Source organism: Diaporthe amygdali (assembly GCF_026229845.1).
Source record: "Diaporthe amygdali strain CAA958 chromosome Unknown NODE_1_length_4327563_cov_65_473760, whole genome shotgun sequence".
NCBI lineage: Eukaryota > Fungi > Ascomycota > Sordariomycetes > Diaporthales > Diaporthaceae > Diaporthe > Diaporthe amygdali.
The window spans coordinates 2,459,544-2,479,488 of record NW_026517021.1 but is presented as its reverse complement, the minus strand read 5'-3'; the positions used below and the strand labels follow the sequence as shown (position 1 = coordinate 2,479,488).

Below are 19,945 nucleotides of genomic sequence, written 5' to 3'. Positions count from 1 at the left end.
AAGAACCAAGGTGCAGGGTACCAAGGCTCGAGCAAGGTACCAAGGTAGACGCCAGGCTGCCCGCGGCACGGCCAGAAAATGTGGTCCCTGGCAACCAGCAGCCCTGGAGGGTGTAAACAAGGCCTGGCACGAGCTTTCAGTCCCGTGAATTCGTGAATTCGACATACCTCATCCTACACGCTCGCCCGTGCCCGCGCCCACGCCCACGCCCCTCCGCACTGTCTCCCTGGTAACAACGCGTCAATCGCGAGGCCACTGAGACCCTTTCTTTACTTGCCATCTTTTTTTAGCTCCTGATCTTCCAAATGCGCATTGTATGTCGAGACATCGCCGGCGATCATATCGAGATTTCGCCGAAATGTCGGGCTTCGAAATCGAGTTACCTTCGTCGCCCGACCCCTTGGGCGACGAGTCGATAGTCATCGCGCCCGGTTCCGTCGCGCCGCCGCCCCCATCCACCACGCGTCGCCCCTTCCAGAGCGCCGCCTCGTCTCGATTCTCTGCGATCCCAGGAACGTCGCCTAGGAAGCGCATGTTTGCCCTCGATGTCGGCAGCGAGATCACCCCTCAGACAATCTACGTCACCGTTGAGGCTGGCCCAGATGGGAACCCCATAACGAAGCCTGGCGGTACCGGCCGTGGAGGTGCGAACGTTAGGCGACTCCTGTTTGGGTCACCGACTCCCCAACCGAGCCCTCGACGGGGTGCGCGGACGACCACAACGACCATACCACTCAGGGGCTTGACGGACGATGAAGGCGATCCGACACCGAAAAGGCGCCGCCGCTCGTCTGGAAGGCCTGGGACACCAGCCACGGCTGGTGCCAAGAGGAAAAAGAAAAGCACTCCAACGCCCAAGGCTGCGAGGAAACCGCGGGGCACACCCGTTGCTAGCAGTGATGCTCTGCAATCAGAAGCTCCCGCAACTGGGGCAAAGCCAACACCTGCCAGGAGAGGCAGGCCGCCCAAGCGCAAAGCAGAGGCTGCACCCTCAGATCAAAACACCTACGTGCCGCCAGAGGCTTCGACAACTAAGAAGCAAGGCCGAAAACGACAGAAATCGATTCAGGCGGACGACACTGACGAGCTCACCACCGCTGGCATCGACGTCGAGCCTCAGAGCTACGAACCACCCCCTTCGCAAAATACAGACACTCTCCAAGACATCTTGCCAGAGGAAGGCCCTGGAGACGGTGATGACGACGAAGACCCTTTTCTAGCTCAATTATCAGACCCACCTCGGGATGGACACGATGCGCACCCCTATTCAATGTCAGAACGAGCCATGGAGTCGTCTGAGCCTGCTGGTGAAACCCGATTTGAACAGAGACACCATCAATTGCAAGACCAAGGGCCGCTTCCAGGCGAGTCAGACGACTATGCTCCAATGATGGACTTTGATGATAGAAGCGACCTGGGATCACACCATAGTGTACCTCCGTCTGAAACTGCACAAGTCGAACATGGCGCACAGGAGCTGGAGGACCAAGGACCTCTGCCCGGCGAATCCGACGATTATGCGCCCGCGATGGACCGCGAAGGTGGAAGCGATGTACCATCACATCACAGCGAAACTACACCCAGGGCCGCGCGGCCCGTCAGACATGACCCTATGGAATTAGAAGACCAGGGACCTTTGCCGGGAGAGTCTGACGATTTTGCCCCTATGATGGACTTTGACGATAGAAGTGATGTTGAGTCTCAACATAGCTTCCAACCGGCCAGGAGTGAGGACGCAACAGACAACACTGTAGATCCAGACACGTTCACCATGATTGGCATTGAGACAATGCCCTCTTTCCAGAGAACCAGAGGTGCATCCACGTCAGATTTGCCCGAGATAGGAGAGACGACAAGCTTGTTCATCAACAGGACTATAGAATCGCTGAGACAAGAGATAGTCGCGACCGACGAGGAGAACGAGGAGAACGAGGAGAACGAAGAGGTTGATCTATTGGGATCTCGGGAACAGACACCTGCTGCCGCGGAGCCACACAGACCGTTTGAAATCTCTTCTGGGAAGAAACGGAGCTCTCCACGGAGGAGGAGCCAAACTCCCCAATCACGAGCAACACAGTCCCCCGAAAACACCTCAAATCGCCCAAGAGCTGGCCTTTCACGCGAGTACGCTGGGCCGGAGCCACTACAGAGCAAGCAGTCACCTGCTCAGCCCATTGAAGAAGAGGGCATCAAGACCATTGCAGCACTGAGCTCCGACGAGCTGAATGCCGACGATGATTCCTTCTCCGACATTCCAGAGGAAGCCTTTGCAGCTGCAGAGACTCAAGAGATACCTGACCCTGCAAGGAGTTCTAGTGAAGATGAACTCAGCATGGCTGTGGAAGCCACCCAAGAAGCAGCGCCTGATGCGGCCTACGATCACGAAACCGTCCCAGGCGATTCCCAGAACAGCGACCTTTCTGAGAGAGCCCAGTCACCGCCGGACCGCCTCGGGCGCAGCCAAATCGACGACGGCGAATTCCTCCAGCGCTCTGCATCCCGCTCTGCCCAATTTGGGAGACGGTCCAGCCAAGCCACGCAGAAGAGTTCGCCACCCCACCCCATTCGCTCTTGTTCAGACTCCAACCGTTTGTTGACTCCTCCAGATGAGCCGACTTCTTCCAGCGATCAAAGCATTGCCCCAGACAATCAACCCCATGAAGAGGAAATTGCAGACATCGACCCTGAGGAAGAGATAGGATCTTCCCCACCTGAAATCACAACTTTCGATCGAGAGGATGAAGAACCAGCGCAAAGCTCGCGGCGAAGCTCAGACACACCCGCGAACCGACCGCCTTCGATCCATCTGCAACCTGTACAAGCAAGGGAGGCCAATGCTGCAGTCTTCCCCTCCCAGGCAGCCGGCCCTCGACCATTCCTCTCCCCAATTGTGCGGGTTGGGGAAAGGTTACAGAATATTCTGTCCGATCCTCCCTCTCCGTCTGCCAGGAGCAGTGTGCTGGGAAGTCCTTTCAAAGGTTCCATTAGGAAATCTAGTCCTTTAGATGGGCCCTCAGACGAAGAGGTTGTGCACAGGGATACTTCTTCGAACACCACATTGCAAAATCCCCCAGCACAGACTGAGTCCTTAGCTGAATCACCGAGAGTCTCCTGGGCTCAATCCCTTTTCTCACTCAGCCATTTGAAGAGTCTTGTCACAGAAGGGGCACGCAAGATGGCTTCTCCACAGACCAATATTACGCAAACCTGGGAGGATCCGTTTGGGCCGTCATCCCCTACCAAGGACCGGGGTGGAAATGCTCGCAACTCAGCTTTCATGGATCGAATTAGGCAGGCATCACGTGAAGGCAGCGTTCATAGTAGCAGAGCCAGTATCGCGAGAGCCACTTTAGGAGATGCGGACGACAGAAGCTTCTCAGGCGACCCCGCGCCTCGCGGCCTAGGCAGTAACTGGAAAAGTGAGAGGTCGTTGAAGCCAAGTCAATCCACCTCGAGCGTTCTGTTTGGTCGACAGGGCGCTGGAATCAGCAACGCATATGATGGGGCGGCGGACGAAGAGCCAGAAGCCATGACTATAGACCGGCTACCAGATGAGCCACGGACAGATGACACTCTGCTTCAGCCAGTCGAGGATCAAGCACCAGAGACAGGGGGCGTCCAGTATCCGCTACTGCGTAACGAAGCATCCCAAGAGGAAGAGATCCTGGTGCGATCGCAACAGGATGAAATGCAGCTTGACGAGGCGCCGCTTGAAGGGGATGGGTCTGATGAGGATGATGTCTGGGCCATTGAAGCAGACAGGACAGCATCCTCTCCAACAGCTCAAAGACGGGCAAACGAATCGATAAACGAGTCTTTCAACGCTTTTGCGAGGAGTGGGCTGTCAATCGATTGGGGAACACGAAGCACCATCTCCCAAACCCTACCTCCTGGCAGGAGCCCAGCTTTCAAACAGTCCATCCGTGGCACTGCTCAAGACGTGCCTGAGAATCTGGAGGATTACTCACTTCTCGATCTTCACAGTGGTGCCTCCACCCAGCCATCCGCGAAGAAGCCCACACCAGAGGCTCAGAAACAGCCGCAGAGGGTGGATCTATCAGACTTCTTCTCCTCGTCCCCGAATTTCATAGAGCGGGAACGAAGAGCTAGAACAGCATCGAAAGCTGAGGCCATCGTCCAGAATTCATCCGAAAATGATGCCGCTCCCGTTGCTTCTCCAGCAATGCTGCACGACAACCAAGATGCGTTGTCGCGGCAGAGGCGGCTGTCATCGGACAGTCGGCTCTCAGATGAGCTGCCGTCCCCAGCACCGGGAGCTGGCCAGCGCTTTGGGCAAGATGCAACAGAGCAACTCTCGTCGACATCTACACCGGAACGGCCTCGCCTTACACAGCAGCGTCTTGCTCCCCGCCAAGCCCAGAATGATGCAGCTTTATTTGAAAATTGGGAGGTATCCTCATCTAGAGCACCGACAGAACGACTATATCTCACGGATCCCATAAGCGACGCACAGCCAAGCTCTCCGCAAGCCATCGAGCGACCCAGTACTCCCGTGGATCGCCAGGAGTCTTCACCTGAGGCACCCATACTCAAGCCACTCCCTGGCCGGAACATGTCACCGGCGAAATCTTGCCTGAGATCTCCCCTGAAGCCCAAGACGCCTGGACGCGTCGTGGAGTTCACGAGCAGCACTCTCTCCCCGATGGCACAAGGCCAGGCCCGAGCTGCAGCTCAGAGCAATATTCCAACCACTCTGGGTCACCCTCCCTCACTCTCGCCCCGCCGCTCCCCCAGAGGCAAGGAGAACAAGCCCTCAGCGCTCAAATCCTACATCAGCTCCTCGCCGCACCACAGGCACCTCGATCTCACCCAGCAGCAGCAAGAACAGTCGGCCAACTCCCCGCTCTCGCAGACCAAATGGTCCAAGAGGCACTGGCTCCTGATGGACGGGCTCCTGCAGGCGTACCGGGGCAACGCCCTCGACTTCCAGCTCCGGCACAGCGGCGCGGTCATGGCCTCGCCTAAGAAGCGCGCGTCGAGCTCGCTGCTGGGAAAGATGGTCACGTCGCAGGGCGAGAAGATGGCGCTGGAGCAGTGGCACCTGGACATCGTCGACGCGTTTAAGAAGGAGGTCGGCGGGTGGCCTGAGGACGCGCTTGCCAAGCGGCTCTTCTCCTTGATCGTGGGCGAGGAGAGACGCAAGGCTGGCTTGGTGCCTAGAAGGCGTTGATCCTTCAATTTTTCCTTTGTTTATTTTGAATTGTGTACTTTGATGATGATGAGCATAAGTGGATAGTGCATAATCCTCGGACGTTAAGTCCAGGATGGAGAGGTGGACATTGATGGTGGGAAGTGTGCAGGATACCCGGTTTGAAAACAAGCCAACCTACCAACAGCATCAGATTGTACGGTGGGCATTCGGTCAAGGCGTCAGAGGTCACTTTGTTCTACAAGTTTGATATCATGCAGAAAATGAATATACGTAATGATGCTTCACCAGAAGTGTGGGATTCATAGCGTTTTTTCATCACCAGTGATCTATCATGCTAATATTACAATCGAGCCCATGATCTGTCCGGCTACTCGAGCATTGACGCCTGGTTCGTGTAGAGCACATCGACCACGTTGCTCAGCTTCTCGATCGTCGCCAGCGCGGAATCGTACGCCTCGTCCCTGTGTGTCTCGTCGTAGATGATGAGGCACCCGGCGCCCTGGTCCAGAACGCCGATGATGACCTTGTCCAGGATCATCTGCGACAGCTTCTCCTCGACCTGGACGGGGCTGAGCTTGACCATCTTGGCGACGTGGTCGATCTCGACGCGCGAGAACGGCTCAATCACCTTGATGAGGTTCTGCTCCAGCATGGCGTCATAAAGCCGTCGCAGATGGCCCCGGATGAAGGCGTCGCTGCCCAGCTCGCGCTGGTACGAACCAAGCACGCTCTCGTACTCATCCAGCGACCGGTTTGAGTGTGCGCGCGCGATGGCCTTCATCGCCTCCAGAGACTTGGTCGCGTACTTGGTCGCCTGCTTGGAGCTCATGAGCTGGTTGACATCGTCGACTTGGTTCAGCATCACCTTGCACAGAAGCATGTACTGCAGAGCGGCCGTCGCCTTGACTGTCTCGTCGAGCTGGGAGTATCCGTCCAGAGCTTCGATGAAGTACGAGTATGCAGTAGTGAAGTCCTTGTCCTCAGCATGAAGCATGCCCGCTTGCATGTCCAGGTTGGCCTGGAGCAAGGGTGGGGTGTAAACGGAGGCGGCGGATGTGCGGGCACTTGTCAGCGCAGCGCGAGCCTTGGCGATGTTTCCAAGTGCGTGATACACCCTAGACTCGAGGAGCTGAACCTCCACAAGCACCAGCTTGTCGTCCAGTCGCTTGAGCTCTCGGAGCAGGCTGTTGATCAAGGTGAGGGCGTCGTAGTAGGATTGTTTGGCCATGTACAGGGTGACGAGACGGGTCTCAAGGTTCTGTCGGAGGAAGCCACGGCGCTCTGATGTTGCCCAGTCTATACATGACTTGGTGGTCGAGATCTGAATTTCGTTCGTGTCGGGGATGTCGTAGAAGAGGTCGAGAAGCTGGCGGACTATTGCGCAGACGCAAGCATTAGAGTTATTCCATTCGACCTAATTGAGTGATTGCAGAGAGATACATACCTAGCTTTGCCGTCTTCGCCTTGGCAAAAGATGAGAGAACAGTGCGGCTCTTGGTCACAAGCTCAACCAGCTCCTGAGTGTTTCTGTTTACAACGTCAGCGATCCATGCTGTCATGGCAAGTGGATGTACAGTGATGGCTGACTTTTGGTCCCGGTACAGCTCGCCCAGGCTGATCAACGCAGTCTCGTATTCCCGTACTGCAGCATCAGTGAGGGATGGTGGCTTTGAGACGATGTCCTTGTAGATCTGCTCGGCCTTCTTGGGATCACTGGAGGCGACCTTCTGCGCCTCCCGCACCCTCTCTGAATCTCCCTGCGCCATTGTGTGTCGTTAATATCCGAACTAGGCCTGGTCGCCTTCTGAGTGTATTGCAGAATTACGGGTGGAGCTCGAGATCGTTGGTCGGGGCAGATCTGAGGTTGCGAGGTAGGCCGATGCTGTGGTGGGTGTTGACGTTGAGAGTTTGGCGGCAAGTCAGCCTCTCCGTTGCTTAACCAAGCTCCCGTCCAGGTTGCCGTATGCACGCGCAAACCCGCCCGCCAGCACTATAGACCATGCACGTACCTCCACTTGGTACCTAGGTACCGCGTCTATGTAGGTGGGTAACATCACTTACCCAGCCAAGGTTCCTTATCGCTTATCGCTCTTCCCGCTTTTTGGAACTGCGCTCCATCTATCAACTTTTTTTCCAAAATCGCAATCGCAATCGAAGTTACTTGAGGTTTTGCTCACGTCCAGCCTCACCAACACAAGCAACCATGAAGATCAAAGCGCTCAGCCGGTCCATATCGGCTCATCAGCCAGCCGGTTCAGATGTGGCCAAGCAACCAAAGAACATGGACGCCAGCGTCCACCCTTTCGAGCGGGCCAGGGAATACAAGCGGGCACTCAACGCAGTCAAGATGGAGAGAATGTTCGCGCAGCCCTTCGTCTGCCAGCTTGGGCAAGGTCATGTGGACGGAGTCTACCAGCTTGCCAAGGATCCCAACTCCCTCAATATGCTGGCAAGCGGCTCAGGCGACGGCGTGGTCAAGGTGTGGGACATGGAGAGCCGAGAGCAGCGGTGGCATGTGAATGCGCACACGAACATCGTCAAGGGCTTGACATGGACCAAGGACCGAAAGTTGCTCACTTGCGGAACCGACCAAAAGATACACCTCTTCGACCCCTCTACTCCCGCCGAGTCCGCCCCTCTCACGACTTTCACCGGAACCGGCGCATTTACCTCTCTCAGTCACCATCGGTCCAAGAACGCTTTCGCTGCTGCGTCGGGAAGCAAGATCCAAATTTACGACCTCGAGAAAATTTCGGGCGCGCCTGAAGAGTACAGCTGGCCCAACGCTACGGACACAATAAACGCAGTCAAATTCAACCAGGTCGAGCAGTCTGTTCTAGCATCTGCTGCATCCGACAGGTCGATAGTGATTTGGGACGTGCGGCTTTCCTCGCCAGTAGTCAAGACTGTGTTGACATTCGCGTCAAATGCAGTGTCGTGGAACCCAATGGAGGCATTCAATCTTGCTGTGGCTAACGAGGATCACAACTGTTATGTGTTTGATGTGAGGAAGTTCGACAGGGCTCTCAACGTGCTGAAGGGACATGTTGCTGTAAGTCGCTCCATTTTCACCGCCTGGTCAAGTCGATCATGCGGAAACTCGGTACTTGGTCCGTATGTCCTCTGACAGTCTCTCTAGGCCGCGATGGACGTGGAGTTCTCACCGACTGGTGAAGAGCTCGTAACAGCCTCTTATGATAGGACGATCAGAATCTTCGCCCGCGACCAAGGACACTCACGTGATATCTATCACACCAAGAGGATGCAACGCGTCTTCGCTACGAAGTGGACGCCAGATGGCAAATATCTGATTTCTGGATCAGATGACGGCAACGTCAGGTTGTGGCGGGCCAATGCTTCCAAGAGGGAGGGCGTCAAATCCTCGAGGCAACGACAAGCCGAGGAATATAACTCCAAATTAGTGGAGCGCTTTTCACATATGTGAGTGCCAACTGACGTTTTATGCTTCTCACTTTGCGCTTCCGTTGTCATCGTTGGCATCTTGAGATCTCGCACATAATCGCAGTGCCAGCTTGAGCTCCTAGACTCAAGCGGGCTCTGTGGGACATGTGCAGCGGAGATCGAGATGCGAAATGACCCACTATGCGTTTCCGTGATACCTATCTACTCTATCTAGACAAGCTGACTGAGAGACTGGGATGCAGGCCCGAAATTCGACGTATCAAACGTCATAGACATATACCGCAGGTTGTCAAGAAGGCTGGCGAGATCAAGAACGAGGAGTTGAAGTCCATCAAGCGGCGCGAGGAGAACGAGAGGAAGCACTCCAAGAAGCAGTTTGAGAAGCGCCGGAGCGAGCGGGAGAAGATGATTCTGGCCCGCGAGAAGTAACAAAGTGTATTACGGAAGCACAACTGGTCAGGAGATTTGACATGCATTGCAAGGCGTTGGGCGGGAAAATCATGATACCTGGCAGGCTGATCTGGGAAAAGGTCAAAAGTGGTGGTCATCACAAAAGTAGATTTGTAGACTGTTCGATGCCATGGCAGACAAAGAAATCCATTTGTCACTTTGTACACGATGCCAGCGTAATGTTCTCAAATTCCAATCTACCATCAAATCATAGCATTAAATAACACACACGTAATATTGTAAGTGGGATGGGATTCAGCCACTTTAGAGCAGCTGACCGTAGACGGACAGGATCGGGTCCAGCCGAAACTCGCCCGTCAGCCGTTCGAGCCCACCACGAGCTGGCTGGCTGGTGGGCCTGATGACAGGGGTGAGCTGGAGCTCCTTGGGGCGGGCGTCATCAGGGGTCCGAGCTGACACCCGCCTGGGGCCAGTCTATTGTTTCAACATGTGAATCTTGCGGCAAGGGGAACTTCTCCGTTGTCGCAAGTCACCTATCCTGTCCTATTTGATTTTCCTAATACTGAGGGAGCTGGATAATCGCCTGACACGCTCGAGACTACGATTTTTCACATATCTTCAACAGCGGCAACTGAGAAAGGCTCATCCTTCGCGATCCCAGAGCACCACCGAACTGACCCGCGGCGCTGAGCAACTCCAGCCCACCATCCCTCGACCAGCATATCCACATCTCGATCTTCATCATGGCTTCGATCGGCGGCTTCGACCGCCCACCACAGCGAGACTCATGGTTCGCCCCAATGTCCATTGACCTCTTCCTCAAGGTTCTCAATGTGACCTTCTTCCATCCCTTCGTGGCGTGGATGATACCCCTGTGCCTTCGCGCCGAGCACATGGACTGGGACAAGATCCCAATGCAAGTCTCCATATACTATGCCTGGGCAATAACCATATGGTATTTTCTCGGCGAGATCAACAAGCGTGTGGCATTCGGTCTGCCCCGTGAAGTCAACCTCGACGACGAGGTTATTGTCATCACTGGCGGCGCGAGCGGCCTGGGCCTGCTCATTGCTGAGGTCTATGGCATGCGCGGCGCGTCTGTCGCAGTGTTGGACGTGAGGGACCTGGAGAACGGCGAGGCCAGGGGCGTCACGCACTACAAGTGCGACGTCACGGATAAGGAACAGCTTGCGCGCGTTGCGAGGCAGATCGAGGAAGACGTAAGGCTAACCTACCCTGTGCTCTCTTGGATGAGTGGACCAACGGCTAAATATCTTTTCAGCTCGGCACCCCGACAGTTCTGATCAACAACGCAGCTGTGGTTGTAGGCAAGCGACTTCTCGACATGGACATCAGTGAGATCGACAAGAGCCTGAGCACCAACCTGCTCTCTTGCTTCTACACCCTCAAGACCTTCTTGCCCGCCATCATCCGTGGTCAGACCGGCGGCACGGTCGTCACCATCTCCAGCGTCATCGGGCAGGTTGGCGCCGCCCAGCTCACAGACTACGCCGCCGCCAAGGCCGGCTTGATTGCGCTGCACAAGTCCCTCACGGCGGAGCTGAAGCAGTCGCATCCGGAAATTCGGACCGTCCTGGTGACCCCTGGCCAGCTCAGCACCCCGCTGTTCTACGGCGTGCAGACGCCCAACTCGTTCCTGGCACCAGTGGTAGAGCCTGTGGACATTGCAAAAGAGATCATCAGTGCGATCGATAACGGCAAGGCGGAGTTTATCAGCGCGCCACTATACGCAAGGATGATGGATTGGTACAACGTGTTACCGCTGAGCTTGCAGACCGTTGTGAGGAAGCTGGCAGGTGTGGATATCGCCATGAAAAACTTCATCGGCCGCAAGGGTAACGAGCTCCATGAGAAGAACGGGAGCCTGATATGAAGAAAGCAGCGCAAAGCTTGTGGTCGGCACTGTAGTTCAAGAGGCGCACTTAAAAAGGGATATAAGGTGTCACATATAATCTTCCCAGGCAGCCGGAACGTGATGTACGATATAATTATCAATAATATGCCCTGTTCCAGGCGCAGGACAGCCATGGAAGCAGACGTTTCATAATCCAACATGCTCTTCGTCTGTTTGGCCGGATCTGTGCGGTCATCAGAACTATCTATACCTCCCGCAAAGCCAAAAAACATGGATACACGATATATTCTCACATCGTCTCGCTCGAAGACCTTTCTGATAGCTCAACAGTGTATCAGATTGACCCGAGCTATCAACGCGCAATGTTGTTGCACATAACAAAGGGATTAATGAGCACATTCACTTGCCCAGTCGGCTTGTCCGGCATACGTTGAGGCGTCCTAATAGTTTCCAAGCCAAGGACAGCAGCGTGCGCCTCATAAGCTTAGACCACGGTGCGCAGAATCAATGAACCGCTATCATAGGGACCAAGACGCAGACATGAGTAGTCTAGAGGCCTGATGCCAGCACGGCCTGTACCATACAGCCTTTACTTTTGTATGAGAAGCAAGGTGCTCCTGCGAATAACCGACACTATAGCCCGCGATCGTCCCGTTCGGCCAAGCCAGGCCAGAACAAGCAGCCGAGCTCGTATCCATGTCAACGAGCCGGCAGCTCGCAACGTGGCATTTGCGATCGGATCAAGATCGTGAAGTAGTAGTTTATGATAATGGAGGAGGACCTTGTCGGCCACCTGCAGCGACCCCCACATGGCTAGGTTTGGCCAGCGTCGTGCTCGCAAGCAGTAGGCAGTTACAGACCGCATCGGAATTCCAGGACGCCGGGGATCTAACCAGGGCGGAAAAGCAAGGACAACTTCGGAATCCGTGTGGCCTCGGCTGTCCTCGTTGCAACATAATATACCGTACCGTGTGCTAGGTTGCACCTCGGAAGCAATAGAGTTCGCCGCCAAGGGACTGCGAAACAGCAGAGCAAAGCGGGAGGGTGTCCAGCATCCCGCAGAATCGGTCCCACCCTTATGGAAACGGTGATAAAGGGCCAAGGTGACGGCCTGTGTGAGGAATCGGTTGGTAAAGCCGCGACTCACCGCGCGGGAGCGCGAGAGGCTGAGAGGCCCATCCCCTTATCTACGGCCACTGCCCTGCCCTGCTCGAAGGAGCGCCACCCTTGTCCGCATGGCAGTTGGAACGGCTTTGGAGCACCCATCCTGGTGGAGCCCGCCCGGCTGAACTGCTATGGCCTCGTCCAGCGACGTCAAGCTTTCAGAGGTCGTCTCACCCTTGTCCGCACCCCTAGCCCGTACTGTTAGACATCTCATGCTGAACGGTCCAGAAGTAATAGTTCGCCGTCTTCATCATCATGTCAAAAGCAAACAAGCCGGTGTCCTTCCGCTTCCTGCATGGGAGAAGCAGAGAAAAGGCCAGACCCGGGAACAACTTCTCCCCTTGAACCTTGGAAACTAGTAATCTTGTATCTGGCCCTGGCTCTCCCATATCGTTCTCGGACCTGGCGGGCTCTGCTGCCTTTCGGTGGACTCGACGATCTCGCATACTTTGCTTACATGTCACCCGACTCGTTATCAGCAGTTCGCTGGTCGGGTTGCCGGTCATATATCCAAGACGCGCGCAGGCTGCTCTCCGTCCGTCATCGTCACCCGCGGTGTTCTTCGCTCCCACCCGAAGTAACCCACCCCTCTGTTACTTACCTGCTGCTGGTCGCCGTTGGCCCCATATCCTACCCAGCAGATGTGACAACGAGGCGGGTCAATGCCCATACTCCCTTGTTCAGCCCTACGGGTAGAAACACGTTCGTGGCCAGTAGCCCGTCATGGATCGAGTCATGTCGCGGTTCGACACAGCACGCATCGAAAGGACAGTAACGAGGCAATTCGTCCACTCGCATCTCCTTGCTGATGAGATTGAGCGCTTGGATAAGCCCTTGGCTTTTGGTGACGGTCTCACCGACTGCACGTATTGGGAGTGGATAGAGGGCCATGCCAAACGGCTGTTCCTGATCCTCGTCGACCTCGGCGTCCCGGACCAGATATTCGGCGTAATTGACGACTCCTGGGAGGATGACGACTTGCCCATCGCCCTGGACCAGGTCGAGAGGCTCTGCTTGACGGCCACTAAGGATTTCAAAGCAGAAAGGAGATTCTTTGACCGGCAGTTCCACTATCTGCTCAGGCCGGTTAGGAAGGGCGAGCACGTTGACTACCAGGATGAGGAAATCGTGCCTCTCGATGTATACGATAGGAGGCCCGGGTTGACACAAAGCAATGATATAGATAGGGTCGGACTCCCGAATGTCCCTGGCGAAGTCTTCTGCAGACGTCGATTCCTCATAGGGTATGACCAGGGGTGCCTGTCCCGCGAGGATCTGATGTACGAAATCAACTCAATCCAGGACCTTCAGAACGACCACATCGTGTCGTATTGGGCCTCTTATATCCACCAGGGATTCGGATACGTCTTGTTCACACCGGTGAGCGAGTACAAACTCAGTTCATATTTAACGAACACACCACAATCAATCAAAAATGTCGACAAGACAGCCAAGAGAAGGCTGGTCCTGGACTGGATCCAGTGCCTCGTCGACACTCTCTGCTACGTCCACAGCAGAGGCCGATGGCTTGGCAACATCAAGCCGTCCACAATCTCCTTCACCCACAACAACCACATCCTTCTCTCCGGGTCCTCACAGCTGAGCCCTGACGCCTCCTCAAGCCAGGGGGGCTTCTTCGACAAAGAATCATACGACTACGCCGCGCCGGAGCGGTGGCCCAAGCCGAGCAAATCCCCAACGACGCCGCGGATCAAGGCATCCGCCCCATCCTCATCCCGGTCCGCCGCGCCCTCCATCAGAAGCGGCAAGAGCGGCCACACCGAGCACAGGACGCCTCCGGCGGCAGCAATACCCCGGTCGGACCCCGGCCCCCGCCTCGACCCGCAGGCGGCAGACATCTTCGCCCTGGGCTGCGTGATCCTGGAGCTCCTGAGCCACGGGCTGCTGAAGCGGTCGGCGGGCGCCTTCGCGTCGCACCGCAGCGCGAAGCACAAGAACGCCGGGCGCGGCGGCGCGGTGCTGGACTCGTCGTTCCACAAGAACCTGGGCCAGGTGGAGGGGTGGATGGCGGGGCTGGCCAAGGACGCGTCCAAGAAGGCCGACGGCAGCGACAAGGGCCGCGTGTTCGGGGGCGTGGTGCCCCTGCTGCAGGTCGTGGCGGGCATGCTGTCGCCGCAGCCGTCGGACCGCCCCTCGGCCTTTGGCGTCCAGCGCCAGACGTACCAGATCCTGACGCAGGCGTGCGGCATCGCGGAGCCGCACTGCGTGCACCAGTACGACGCCTGGGACCTTGTGCCCGCCGGCGCCATCAGCACGGGCCGGAACAGCGTCATGACGACTATTGAGGAGGCGTCGACGCCTGAGGAGGGGCCGACGGCGGCGACGACTGCGGCTACGACAATCGCGTCGTTCTCGAACCCTTCGAGCTTCTATGAGCATGAGGATGATGACGACGACGATGATGATGATGGCGCCGGTCGTGGTAGTTACGAGCCTCCTATCACTCCGAGTACGGCCAGGTTTGGGAAGCGAAGCAGCAGCAGCAATCTACCAGTCATCGTCGGGCAGCGGGATCACAGGCGGAAGACCAGTGACGACAGTTCTGGGAGCAAGAGTAGTGATCACGGCCAGGGTCAGGGCCAGGGAGAGCGGTGGGAGCTGAGCAGCGGGCTGAAGGCCATTCAGAACCTGCGCATTAATAGGTCAAGGCCGTGGCAGGCTTCATAGCATACAGATTGGGTTGTTGAACCGGGCCGCTGAAGCTGATATACCTACAGACGAGTGACTTCTTTGCACCACTGTCAAGATCTGAATATTTAATGCTTGACGATTGATTTGTAGGATTAGCAAGATTGATGATATCTTGTGCTCGATGCCGCACAATACAGAATGCTCGTGGCTTTTCGGGGCGGCTTCCACCTTAGCGATCACTCGCTCAGTCGCGCAAGGAGCCAACCACTCGCCCGTTATCTTAACTACAGATTTCATAATTAATGACAGCTTTCATGTTCTTGGCGTCTTTTGAGGTTAGACTGTCTACTCTAGAACCCCAGCCAGTTGCTCCAAGTGATGCCCCAAACGACCACAATCACTATGTTTCTCCGAGGCCTGAGTGTGTAAAATCCCCATCGCTCTATCTTTTCCTTTTTATAATACCAATGCCCTCCATCAAGGCTCATCTCTATGTTCGTTGATGAAGCCAAGCCATAACACTTCGTTTCGAATAACATCGTCTTGCCATGGTAAACGGGCATGAGTGAGATGGGATGTGTGGCCAATCGTGCAATGTCTTCCACGCAACATCTAACAGATAATGGCTCGGGTCGTGATTAGAAGAACGGAATCATCGTATGTATGTATGCGCAAATGTCTTGAGCAGGCAACTTCCAGCTGCTAGGCTCTCCGAGACCGACCTGATCACAGCACTAGCGTGAAGGACAACAGAAGACCCAAGAGTGCGGCAGTCATTTTCGTAATCTGCGTATTCGGGCTTGCAGGACTCTTCGAGCTCGACGTGGCAGAAGCTGAGCCGCTTGTCGAGTTGGCGACTGGCGCGCCATTAGAAGGCACTGCTCCAGATGGCACAGACGTCGTGTAGGTGGTTCCGAACAACGTCTCGCCGACTGTGGGAAGCTGGACATCGCCGTTGGGGAGCCAAGCCGCAGTGCCGGTGCTCGAGGCGGGGCAAGATCGCGTAGACAAGGACTTAGTATCCATGTCTGAGCTCATTATGCCCGTTGGGTTGAGCGTGGCCCACTGCGCCTTCAAATTGGAAAAATCCGGAGACACAGGCGTTGGAGTGCCTTGTCTAGTGTAGCCGGCTACGATGTTGCTGCCTGTAGCTGTGGGATCGGCAGGAGCCCCGTACGAGATCAGGCCATAATCGTTTGTCTCTTCAATCCATTCGTAGATTATCGAGCCGCTCTGCGATGACGTGTCAGTAGAGCTTCACGTCCTTAATACTCCAATCAACCCAATAAGGTGTTTCAGTTGAGTCAGCGACTCCGAACTTTTCCCCGTCTCTATTCATTCTTCCCTTTTTCAAGATACCATGTAGAGAATTTGGGGGGGGGGGGGGGGAGACAAACCCAGTCGTTAATCATCTCTTTGCCAAATATCGCAGCCTGATCTTCAAACGTGCGAGGCCGAACGGTGTTGCAACCAGTCTCGGAAAAGAAGATGGGGACAGGGAAGTTGGCAGCTCCGGCCTCAAGGTTTGAATAGCCGGATGTCTGGTAGTCCACTTCGCCACACCATTCGTAGCTGTTCAGTGAGAAGAAGTCGATAGTGTCTGAATCATTTCCACCGCAGGTCAGAAAGTCTTGCAGCATGGGCCGCAACTCAGCGATGTCAGCCGCAGAGTAGCCGACGGGGATATTGCGATAGCCCTTCGAGTTGCGGTATGCTTTCATATCACGGGCAGCAGCCTTGATAAATGGAGCGGCTAAGCTCTGCGACGCTTGAGCAATAACCTCATTTCCAACGAAGAAACCAAGAGTATTGTCGTACTTCTGGAACTCACTGCAAAGAGTCAGCTACATGTTTTGAATACCCAAGCGAGGACATGAAGCAAATCCTCCCAGGCATGGGATGGGGCACTGGAGCAGCAATAGATTCGTACGTACTCTATAACCTCGGTGAACCGTTCGTACTGGGTCTGGTTCCACCATGGGCTAGTCTGCAAGACGGTATTTGCATGTTAGTCAGTGGCCAAGGACCAGCCAAGAAAGACAAGAATGAGATCCACACCGGGGGGACGGGGGACGGGCCGTACCGGGAGTATGTAAGTATCGAAGGTGTCGAGATCAACGAGGAGATAGATGCCAGCATCGGCCAAGGTGGACATGCAGTCTGAGTGGTCCTTGGAGGCGTCAACGTGATAGACCCGGATCGAGTTTGCTCCAAGCTCGCGCATCAACGCCGCATCGCGAGCGCATTGCTCCGAGTCGACCAGGGGATCGTCCTCCGTGAGCTGGTAGGCGACACCCTTGAGGAAGAATTCTGTTTCGACATGATCAGTCCATCAATTCTGATGTGGGCAGGGTCAGAGGGCACGTTACGGGTTCCGTTCTCGTAAAAGAACTTGTTGCCATAGGCCGAGATGGTTGAGACGGCCGCGTGCACGGCGCCCATGAGGGCAAGGGACACGGCGTATGAGAGTCTCATGGTGTATTTGGAATGGTGCCGTCCAAAAGGGGTATCCAAGTGAGCGTGATGCGACGACACGGGTGAGTAAGGATGGTGCCTGGTCGCGAATGTTCTCAATGTTCGATGGGCGTACCAAAAGGTTACAACAATCGAAGCTTATTGAGTGAAGTTGGCAGGGGAAAGTCGCAAAATGGGAAGCCCAAGAAACTCAAGTATGCAGACCGGCCAACGAGTGTTCGGATCGATGAGGGTCGAACGATGATGGGGACCTTGCAAGGACAGGTGGGTGGGCGTCTCCTTCCCCGGTCACAGACCCGCTCAAGGTCGAGGGGGAAAGAAAAGGTGGATGGCGCGAAGGTACAGTGCAGTGCACGCAAATAGCATCCAACAAATATACAGAAAGAAGGATCAAGAAGGTGCCGATGTTGGAGAGAAAGTCAACGGGAGTGACAGGCGTGGGACGCAAACCTACACAGAAGAAGGGACAGGCACGCAGACACAGTGGTGGACGGGGAGATGCACAAATTGTTGGCAACGACACAGCGCGCAGCAGGATTGCTAGAATTGCACGACGTTGTTGACGTGGTTGGACCTACCTACCCTTGCCACCGTGCTAGCAGACCTTGGTTTCCTCTCCCTATCTTGTGCTGCTTTTGTGCTGGTTGATTTCCGTACAATCGCTCCAGACGTCCGAGTGCTTGCTTGCACAATCACCAACAGTCATCACCGGTGAGTTGCATGTATATTTCTGGGAGGCCCTCATTGGTGTCCTCAACCAGCCAAGAGCTGAGTAGTCTACATAGCGTACGGCCGTGGTGATCGTGGTAGTCTAGAAGAAGTCAAGAGCAGCAGCAGCAGCAGTCACAAGCTCCCAGGGAACGAAAACACACGCACCCGCACGTTTCGCACCTGTGGGGCGGGCAGCTGCCGGGAGCTGGCTGAATTGCAGATCAACTGCAGGTGCAAGCTCCTTTCATTACACGTGTATGCGTCGCTCGTGCTTGTACAAGGCAGGTTAGATCAGAGGCGATATCCCGGCGTCGAACCAGGGCAGAGACTGCAAGCAGCAGGAGCAGAAACCAATCGACCGATCCGTGGGCTGGACTGGGCTGGGCTGGGATGGACTGGCAGGACTGGCAGGACTGGCTGGCTGTGGCTCAGGTGGTTGGTCAATTCGAGAGGTGACTGCCCTTCTTGGCTGGTACCCTAGCTCCTGCAAATATGAAAATGTGAAGGGGGCAGGAGCCAGCGGTTAGCAAAGAGATAGAAATTGATGAATGAATGGAGCCCAGAAGAAGATACTATAGACGAACTCTCTCCCTTGATGTGAAGCCGCAAGGTGCCATCGTCCCGTTGCATCACGGTTTGATCCGCATGACAGCTGCAGTGAGCTGGATTTATCAGCTGAGCTTGAGCTTGCTCTGAGCTTGCCCTGAGTTTGACACCTGAGCTGCCCGGAATGACGCAGCTTTAAACCTCGTCTTCGCCGCGCGTGCTGGTCGCAAAATTGAAGGGATCGGGGGACCCCCATGTCCTCCTCCCCGTGGGGTTTGGGTCTGCCCTGAAGCTTAACTGGACGATCACCTCGGATTGCCCAGGTTACGGAACAAGTCAGCTTGGGTATAGGCCAGCTGGTAGGTTTTATTACTATATTGGAAACTTTTCGTGCATCCAAACTCCAGCAATCATGTACCTGTCTCTGGGACAGTCTACACAGCAATTAGAAATCATTTTCTGGGATCCATCGCCCACGACTGCCATGACAGTCCCACGACATGACATCTTGCAACATACGCACACATGCATTCGGACCACCAGCCACCACAAGCCACCACCTGAACCCTGGTTGATAAAATCAGGCAGCTGGCATTTGGCGTTTCTGCATATGCACCATGCCGCCAGCCGCTCTGTTGCATTGCAGAGATGCCAGATGCTGTGTTTATGGATCCGCTCAGGCTTGCAGATCCGTCCAAGCTGATGAGTCTGCCAGTCTGCCTGAGGAAACAGCACAGCCCAGCCCAGTCCAAGCACAAGAGCCTTGCCGGCGATCATTTCTCAGGGCATGCATGCGGCTTTTGTATCGATTCACCGCAGTCTGACTGCCCAAGCGGACAAGCCTTGCCATCACTGTCTCCTTGATATCCTGGCGCCATCTATGCAAAGCCGACCTCTCTCCTTGCTTGTCGCATGTTGACCGGCGATGAGACAAGAACACCTCAGCTCAGTGTACCACAGCTTACGTCCGCAGGCCTTGATTCGGGCCGCCGGTGATGAGCAGAGCCGAATGAAGGAATGCGGTGGTGGCCGGCTTTCAGAACCATCTAGTGTGCCGTGTCTCGTGCATTCATGTCTGAGACAGGTCTGGCAAGCCACGAATGTCATCTCAGCCTCTGTTTTTGATGCCACCCGTTTCTGAACACCAAGTCTGTCCGGACTAAGGACAGCGCCGAGGAACAGGTGCCATCGCTCGAAGACGTCACGAATGGCGCGGCAGTCCATTCGGTATCAAGTGGCTCATGCCACAGTCATGGAGTCCAACAACGCTCGTTGAAGAACACGGTCCACTCAAGAGTCTTGCGCGTCTCGCCCTTTCTGACTGAACCACACGCACGCTTTCCGCGAGAGACGACCTCGCTTCTGAACGTGACACTGAGATGTGATGAAGGAGGAAGTATTTGCCAACTTCAATGGTTGCAATCACCCAGCGACCTGGCATGTTTCACTTCGCGGAGAGACGATGGAGATAACTTAGGAGATTTTTTGGAGCCAAAGACGATTCACATTCAAGC

At 55.4% G+C, this 19,945-nt stretch overlaps 5 protein-coding genes across 5 annotated transcripts; 3 read left to right on the top strand and 2 right to left on the bottom strand.

Moving 5' to 3' along the window:
* Positions 1–358: 358 nt before the first annotated feature.
* On the top strand, positions 359–5,191 carry J7T55_006326 (uncharacterized protein; the record flags this gene model as incomplete). Its single annotated transcript, XM_053143075.1, has 1 exon — positions 359–5,191. The coding sequence occupies one exon, from the start codon at positions 359–361 to the stop codon at positions 5,189–5,191; it is 4,833 nt and encodes a 1,610-aa protein (XP_053001092.1).
* Positions 5,192–5,540: 349 nt separating this feature from the next.
* On the bottom strand, positions 5,541–6,939 carry J7T55_006325 (26s proteasome non-atpase regulatory subunit 11; the record flags this gene model as incomplete). The annotated part of the gene is made up of 3 exons (XM_053143064.1): positions 5,541–6,547; positions 6,618–6,700; positions 6,761–6,939. The coding sequence occupies 3 exons, from the start codon at positions 6,937–6,939 to the stop codon at positions 5,541–5,543; spliced, it is 1,269 nt and encodes a 422-aa protein (XP_053001091.1).
* Positions 6,940–7,376: 437 nt separating this feature from the next.
* J7T55_006324 (u3 small nucleolar rna associated protein) lies at positions 7,377–10,901 on the top strand (the record flags this gene model as incomplete). Its single annotated transcript, XM_053143054.1, has 6 exons — positions 7,377–8,225; positions 8,313–8,614; positions 8,839–9,021; positions 9,338–9,496; positions 9,708–10,227; positions 10,290–10,901. The coding sequence occupies 6 exons, from the start codon at positions 7,377–7,379 to the stop codon at positions 10,899–10,901; spliced, it is 2,625 nt and encodes an 874-aa protein (XP_053001090.1).
* Positions 10,902–12,770: 1,869 nt separating this feature from the next.
* Positions 12,771–14,735, top strand: J7T55_006323 (uncharacterized protein; the record flags this gene model as incomplete). Its single annotated transcript, XM_053143044.1, has 1 exon — positions 12,771–14,735. One exon carries the CDS (start codon positions 12,771–12,773, stop codon positions 14,733–14,735), a length of 1,965 nt encoding a protein of 654 aa, XP_053001089.1.
* A 690-nt stretch (positions 14,736–15,425) lies between these two features.
* J7T55_006322 (beta (1-3) glucanosyltransferase) lies at positions 15,426–17,174 on the bottom strand (the record flags this gene model as incomplete). Its single annotated transcript, XM_053143033.1, has 5 exons — positions 15,426–15,932; positions 16,097–16,529; positions 16,634–16,686; positions 16,783–17,009; positions 17,069–17,174. The coding sequence occupies 5 exons, from the start codon at positions 17,172–17,174 to the stop codon at positions 15,426–15,428; spliced, it is 1,326 nt and encodes a 441-aa protein (XP_053001088.1).
* Between the last annotated feature and the right edge of the window lie 2,771 nt (positions 17,175–19,945).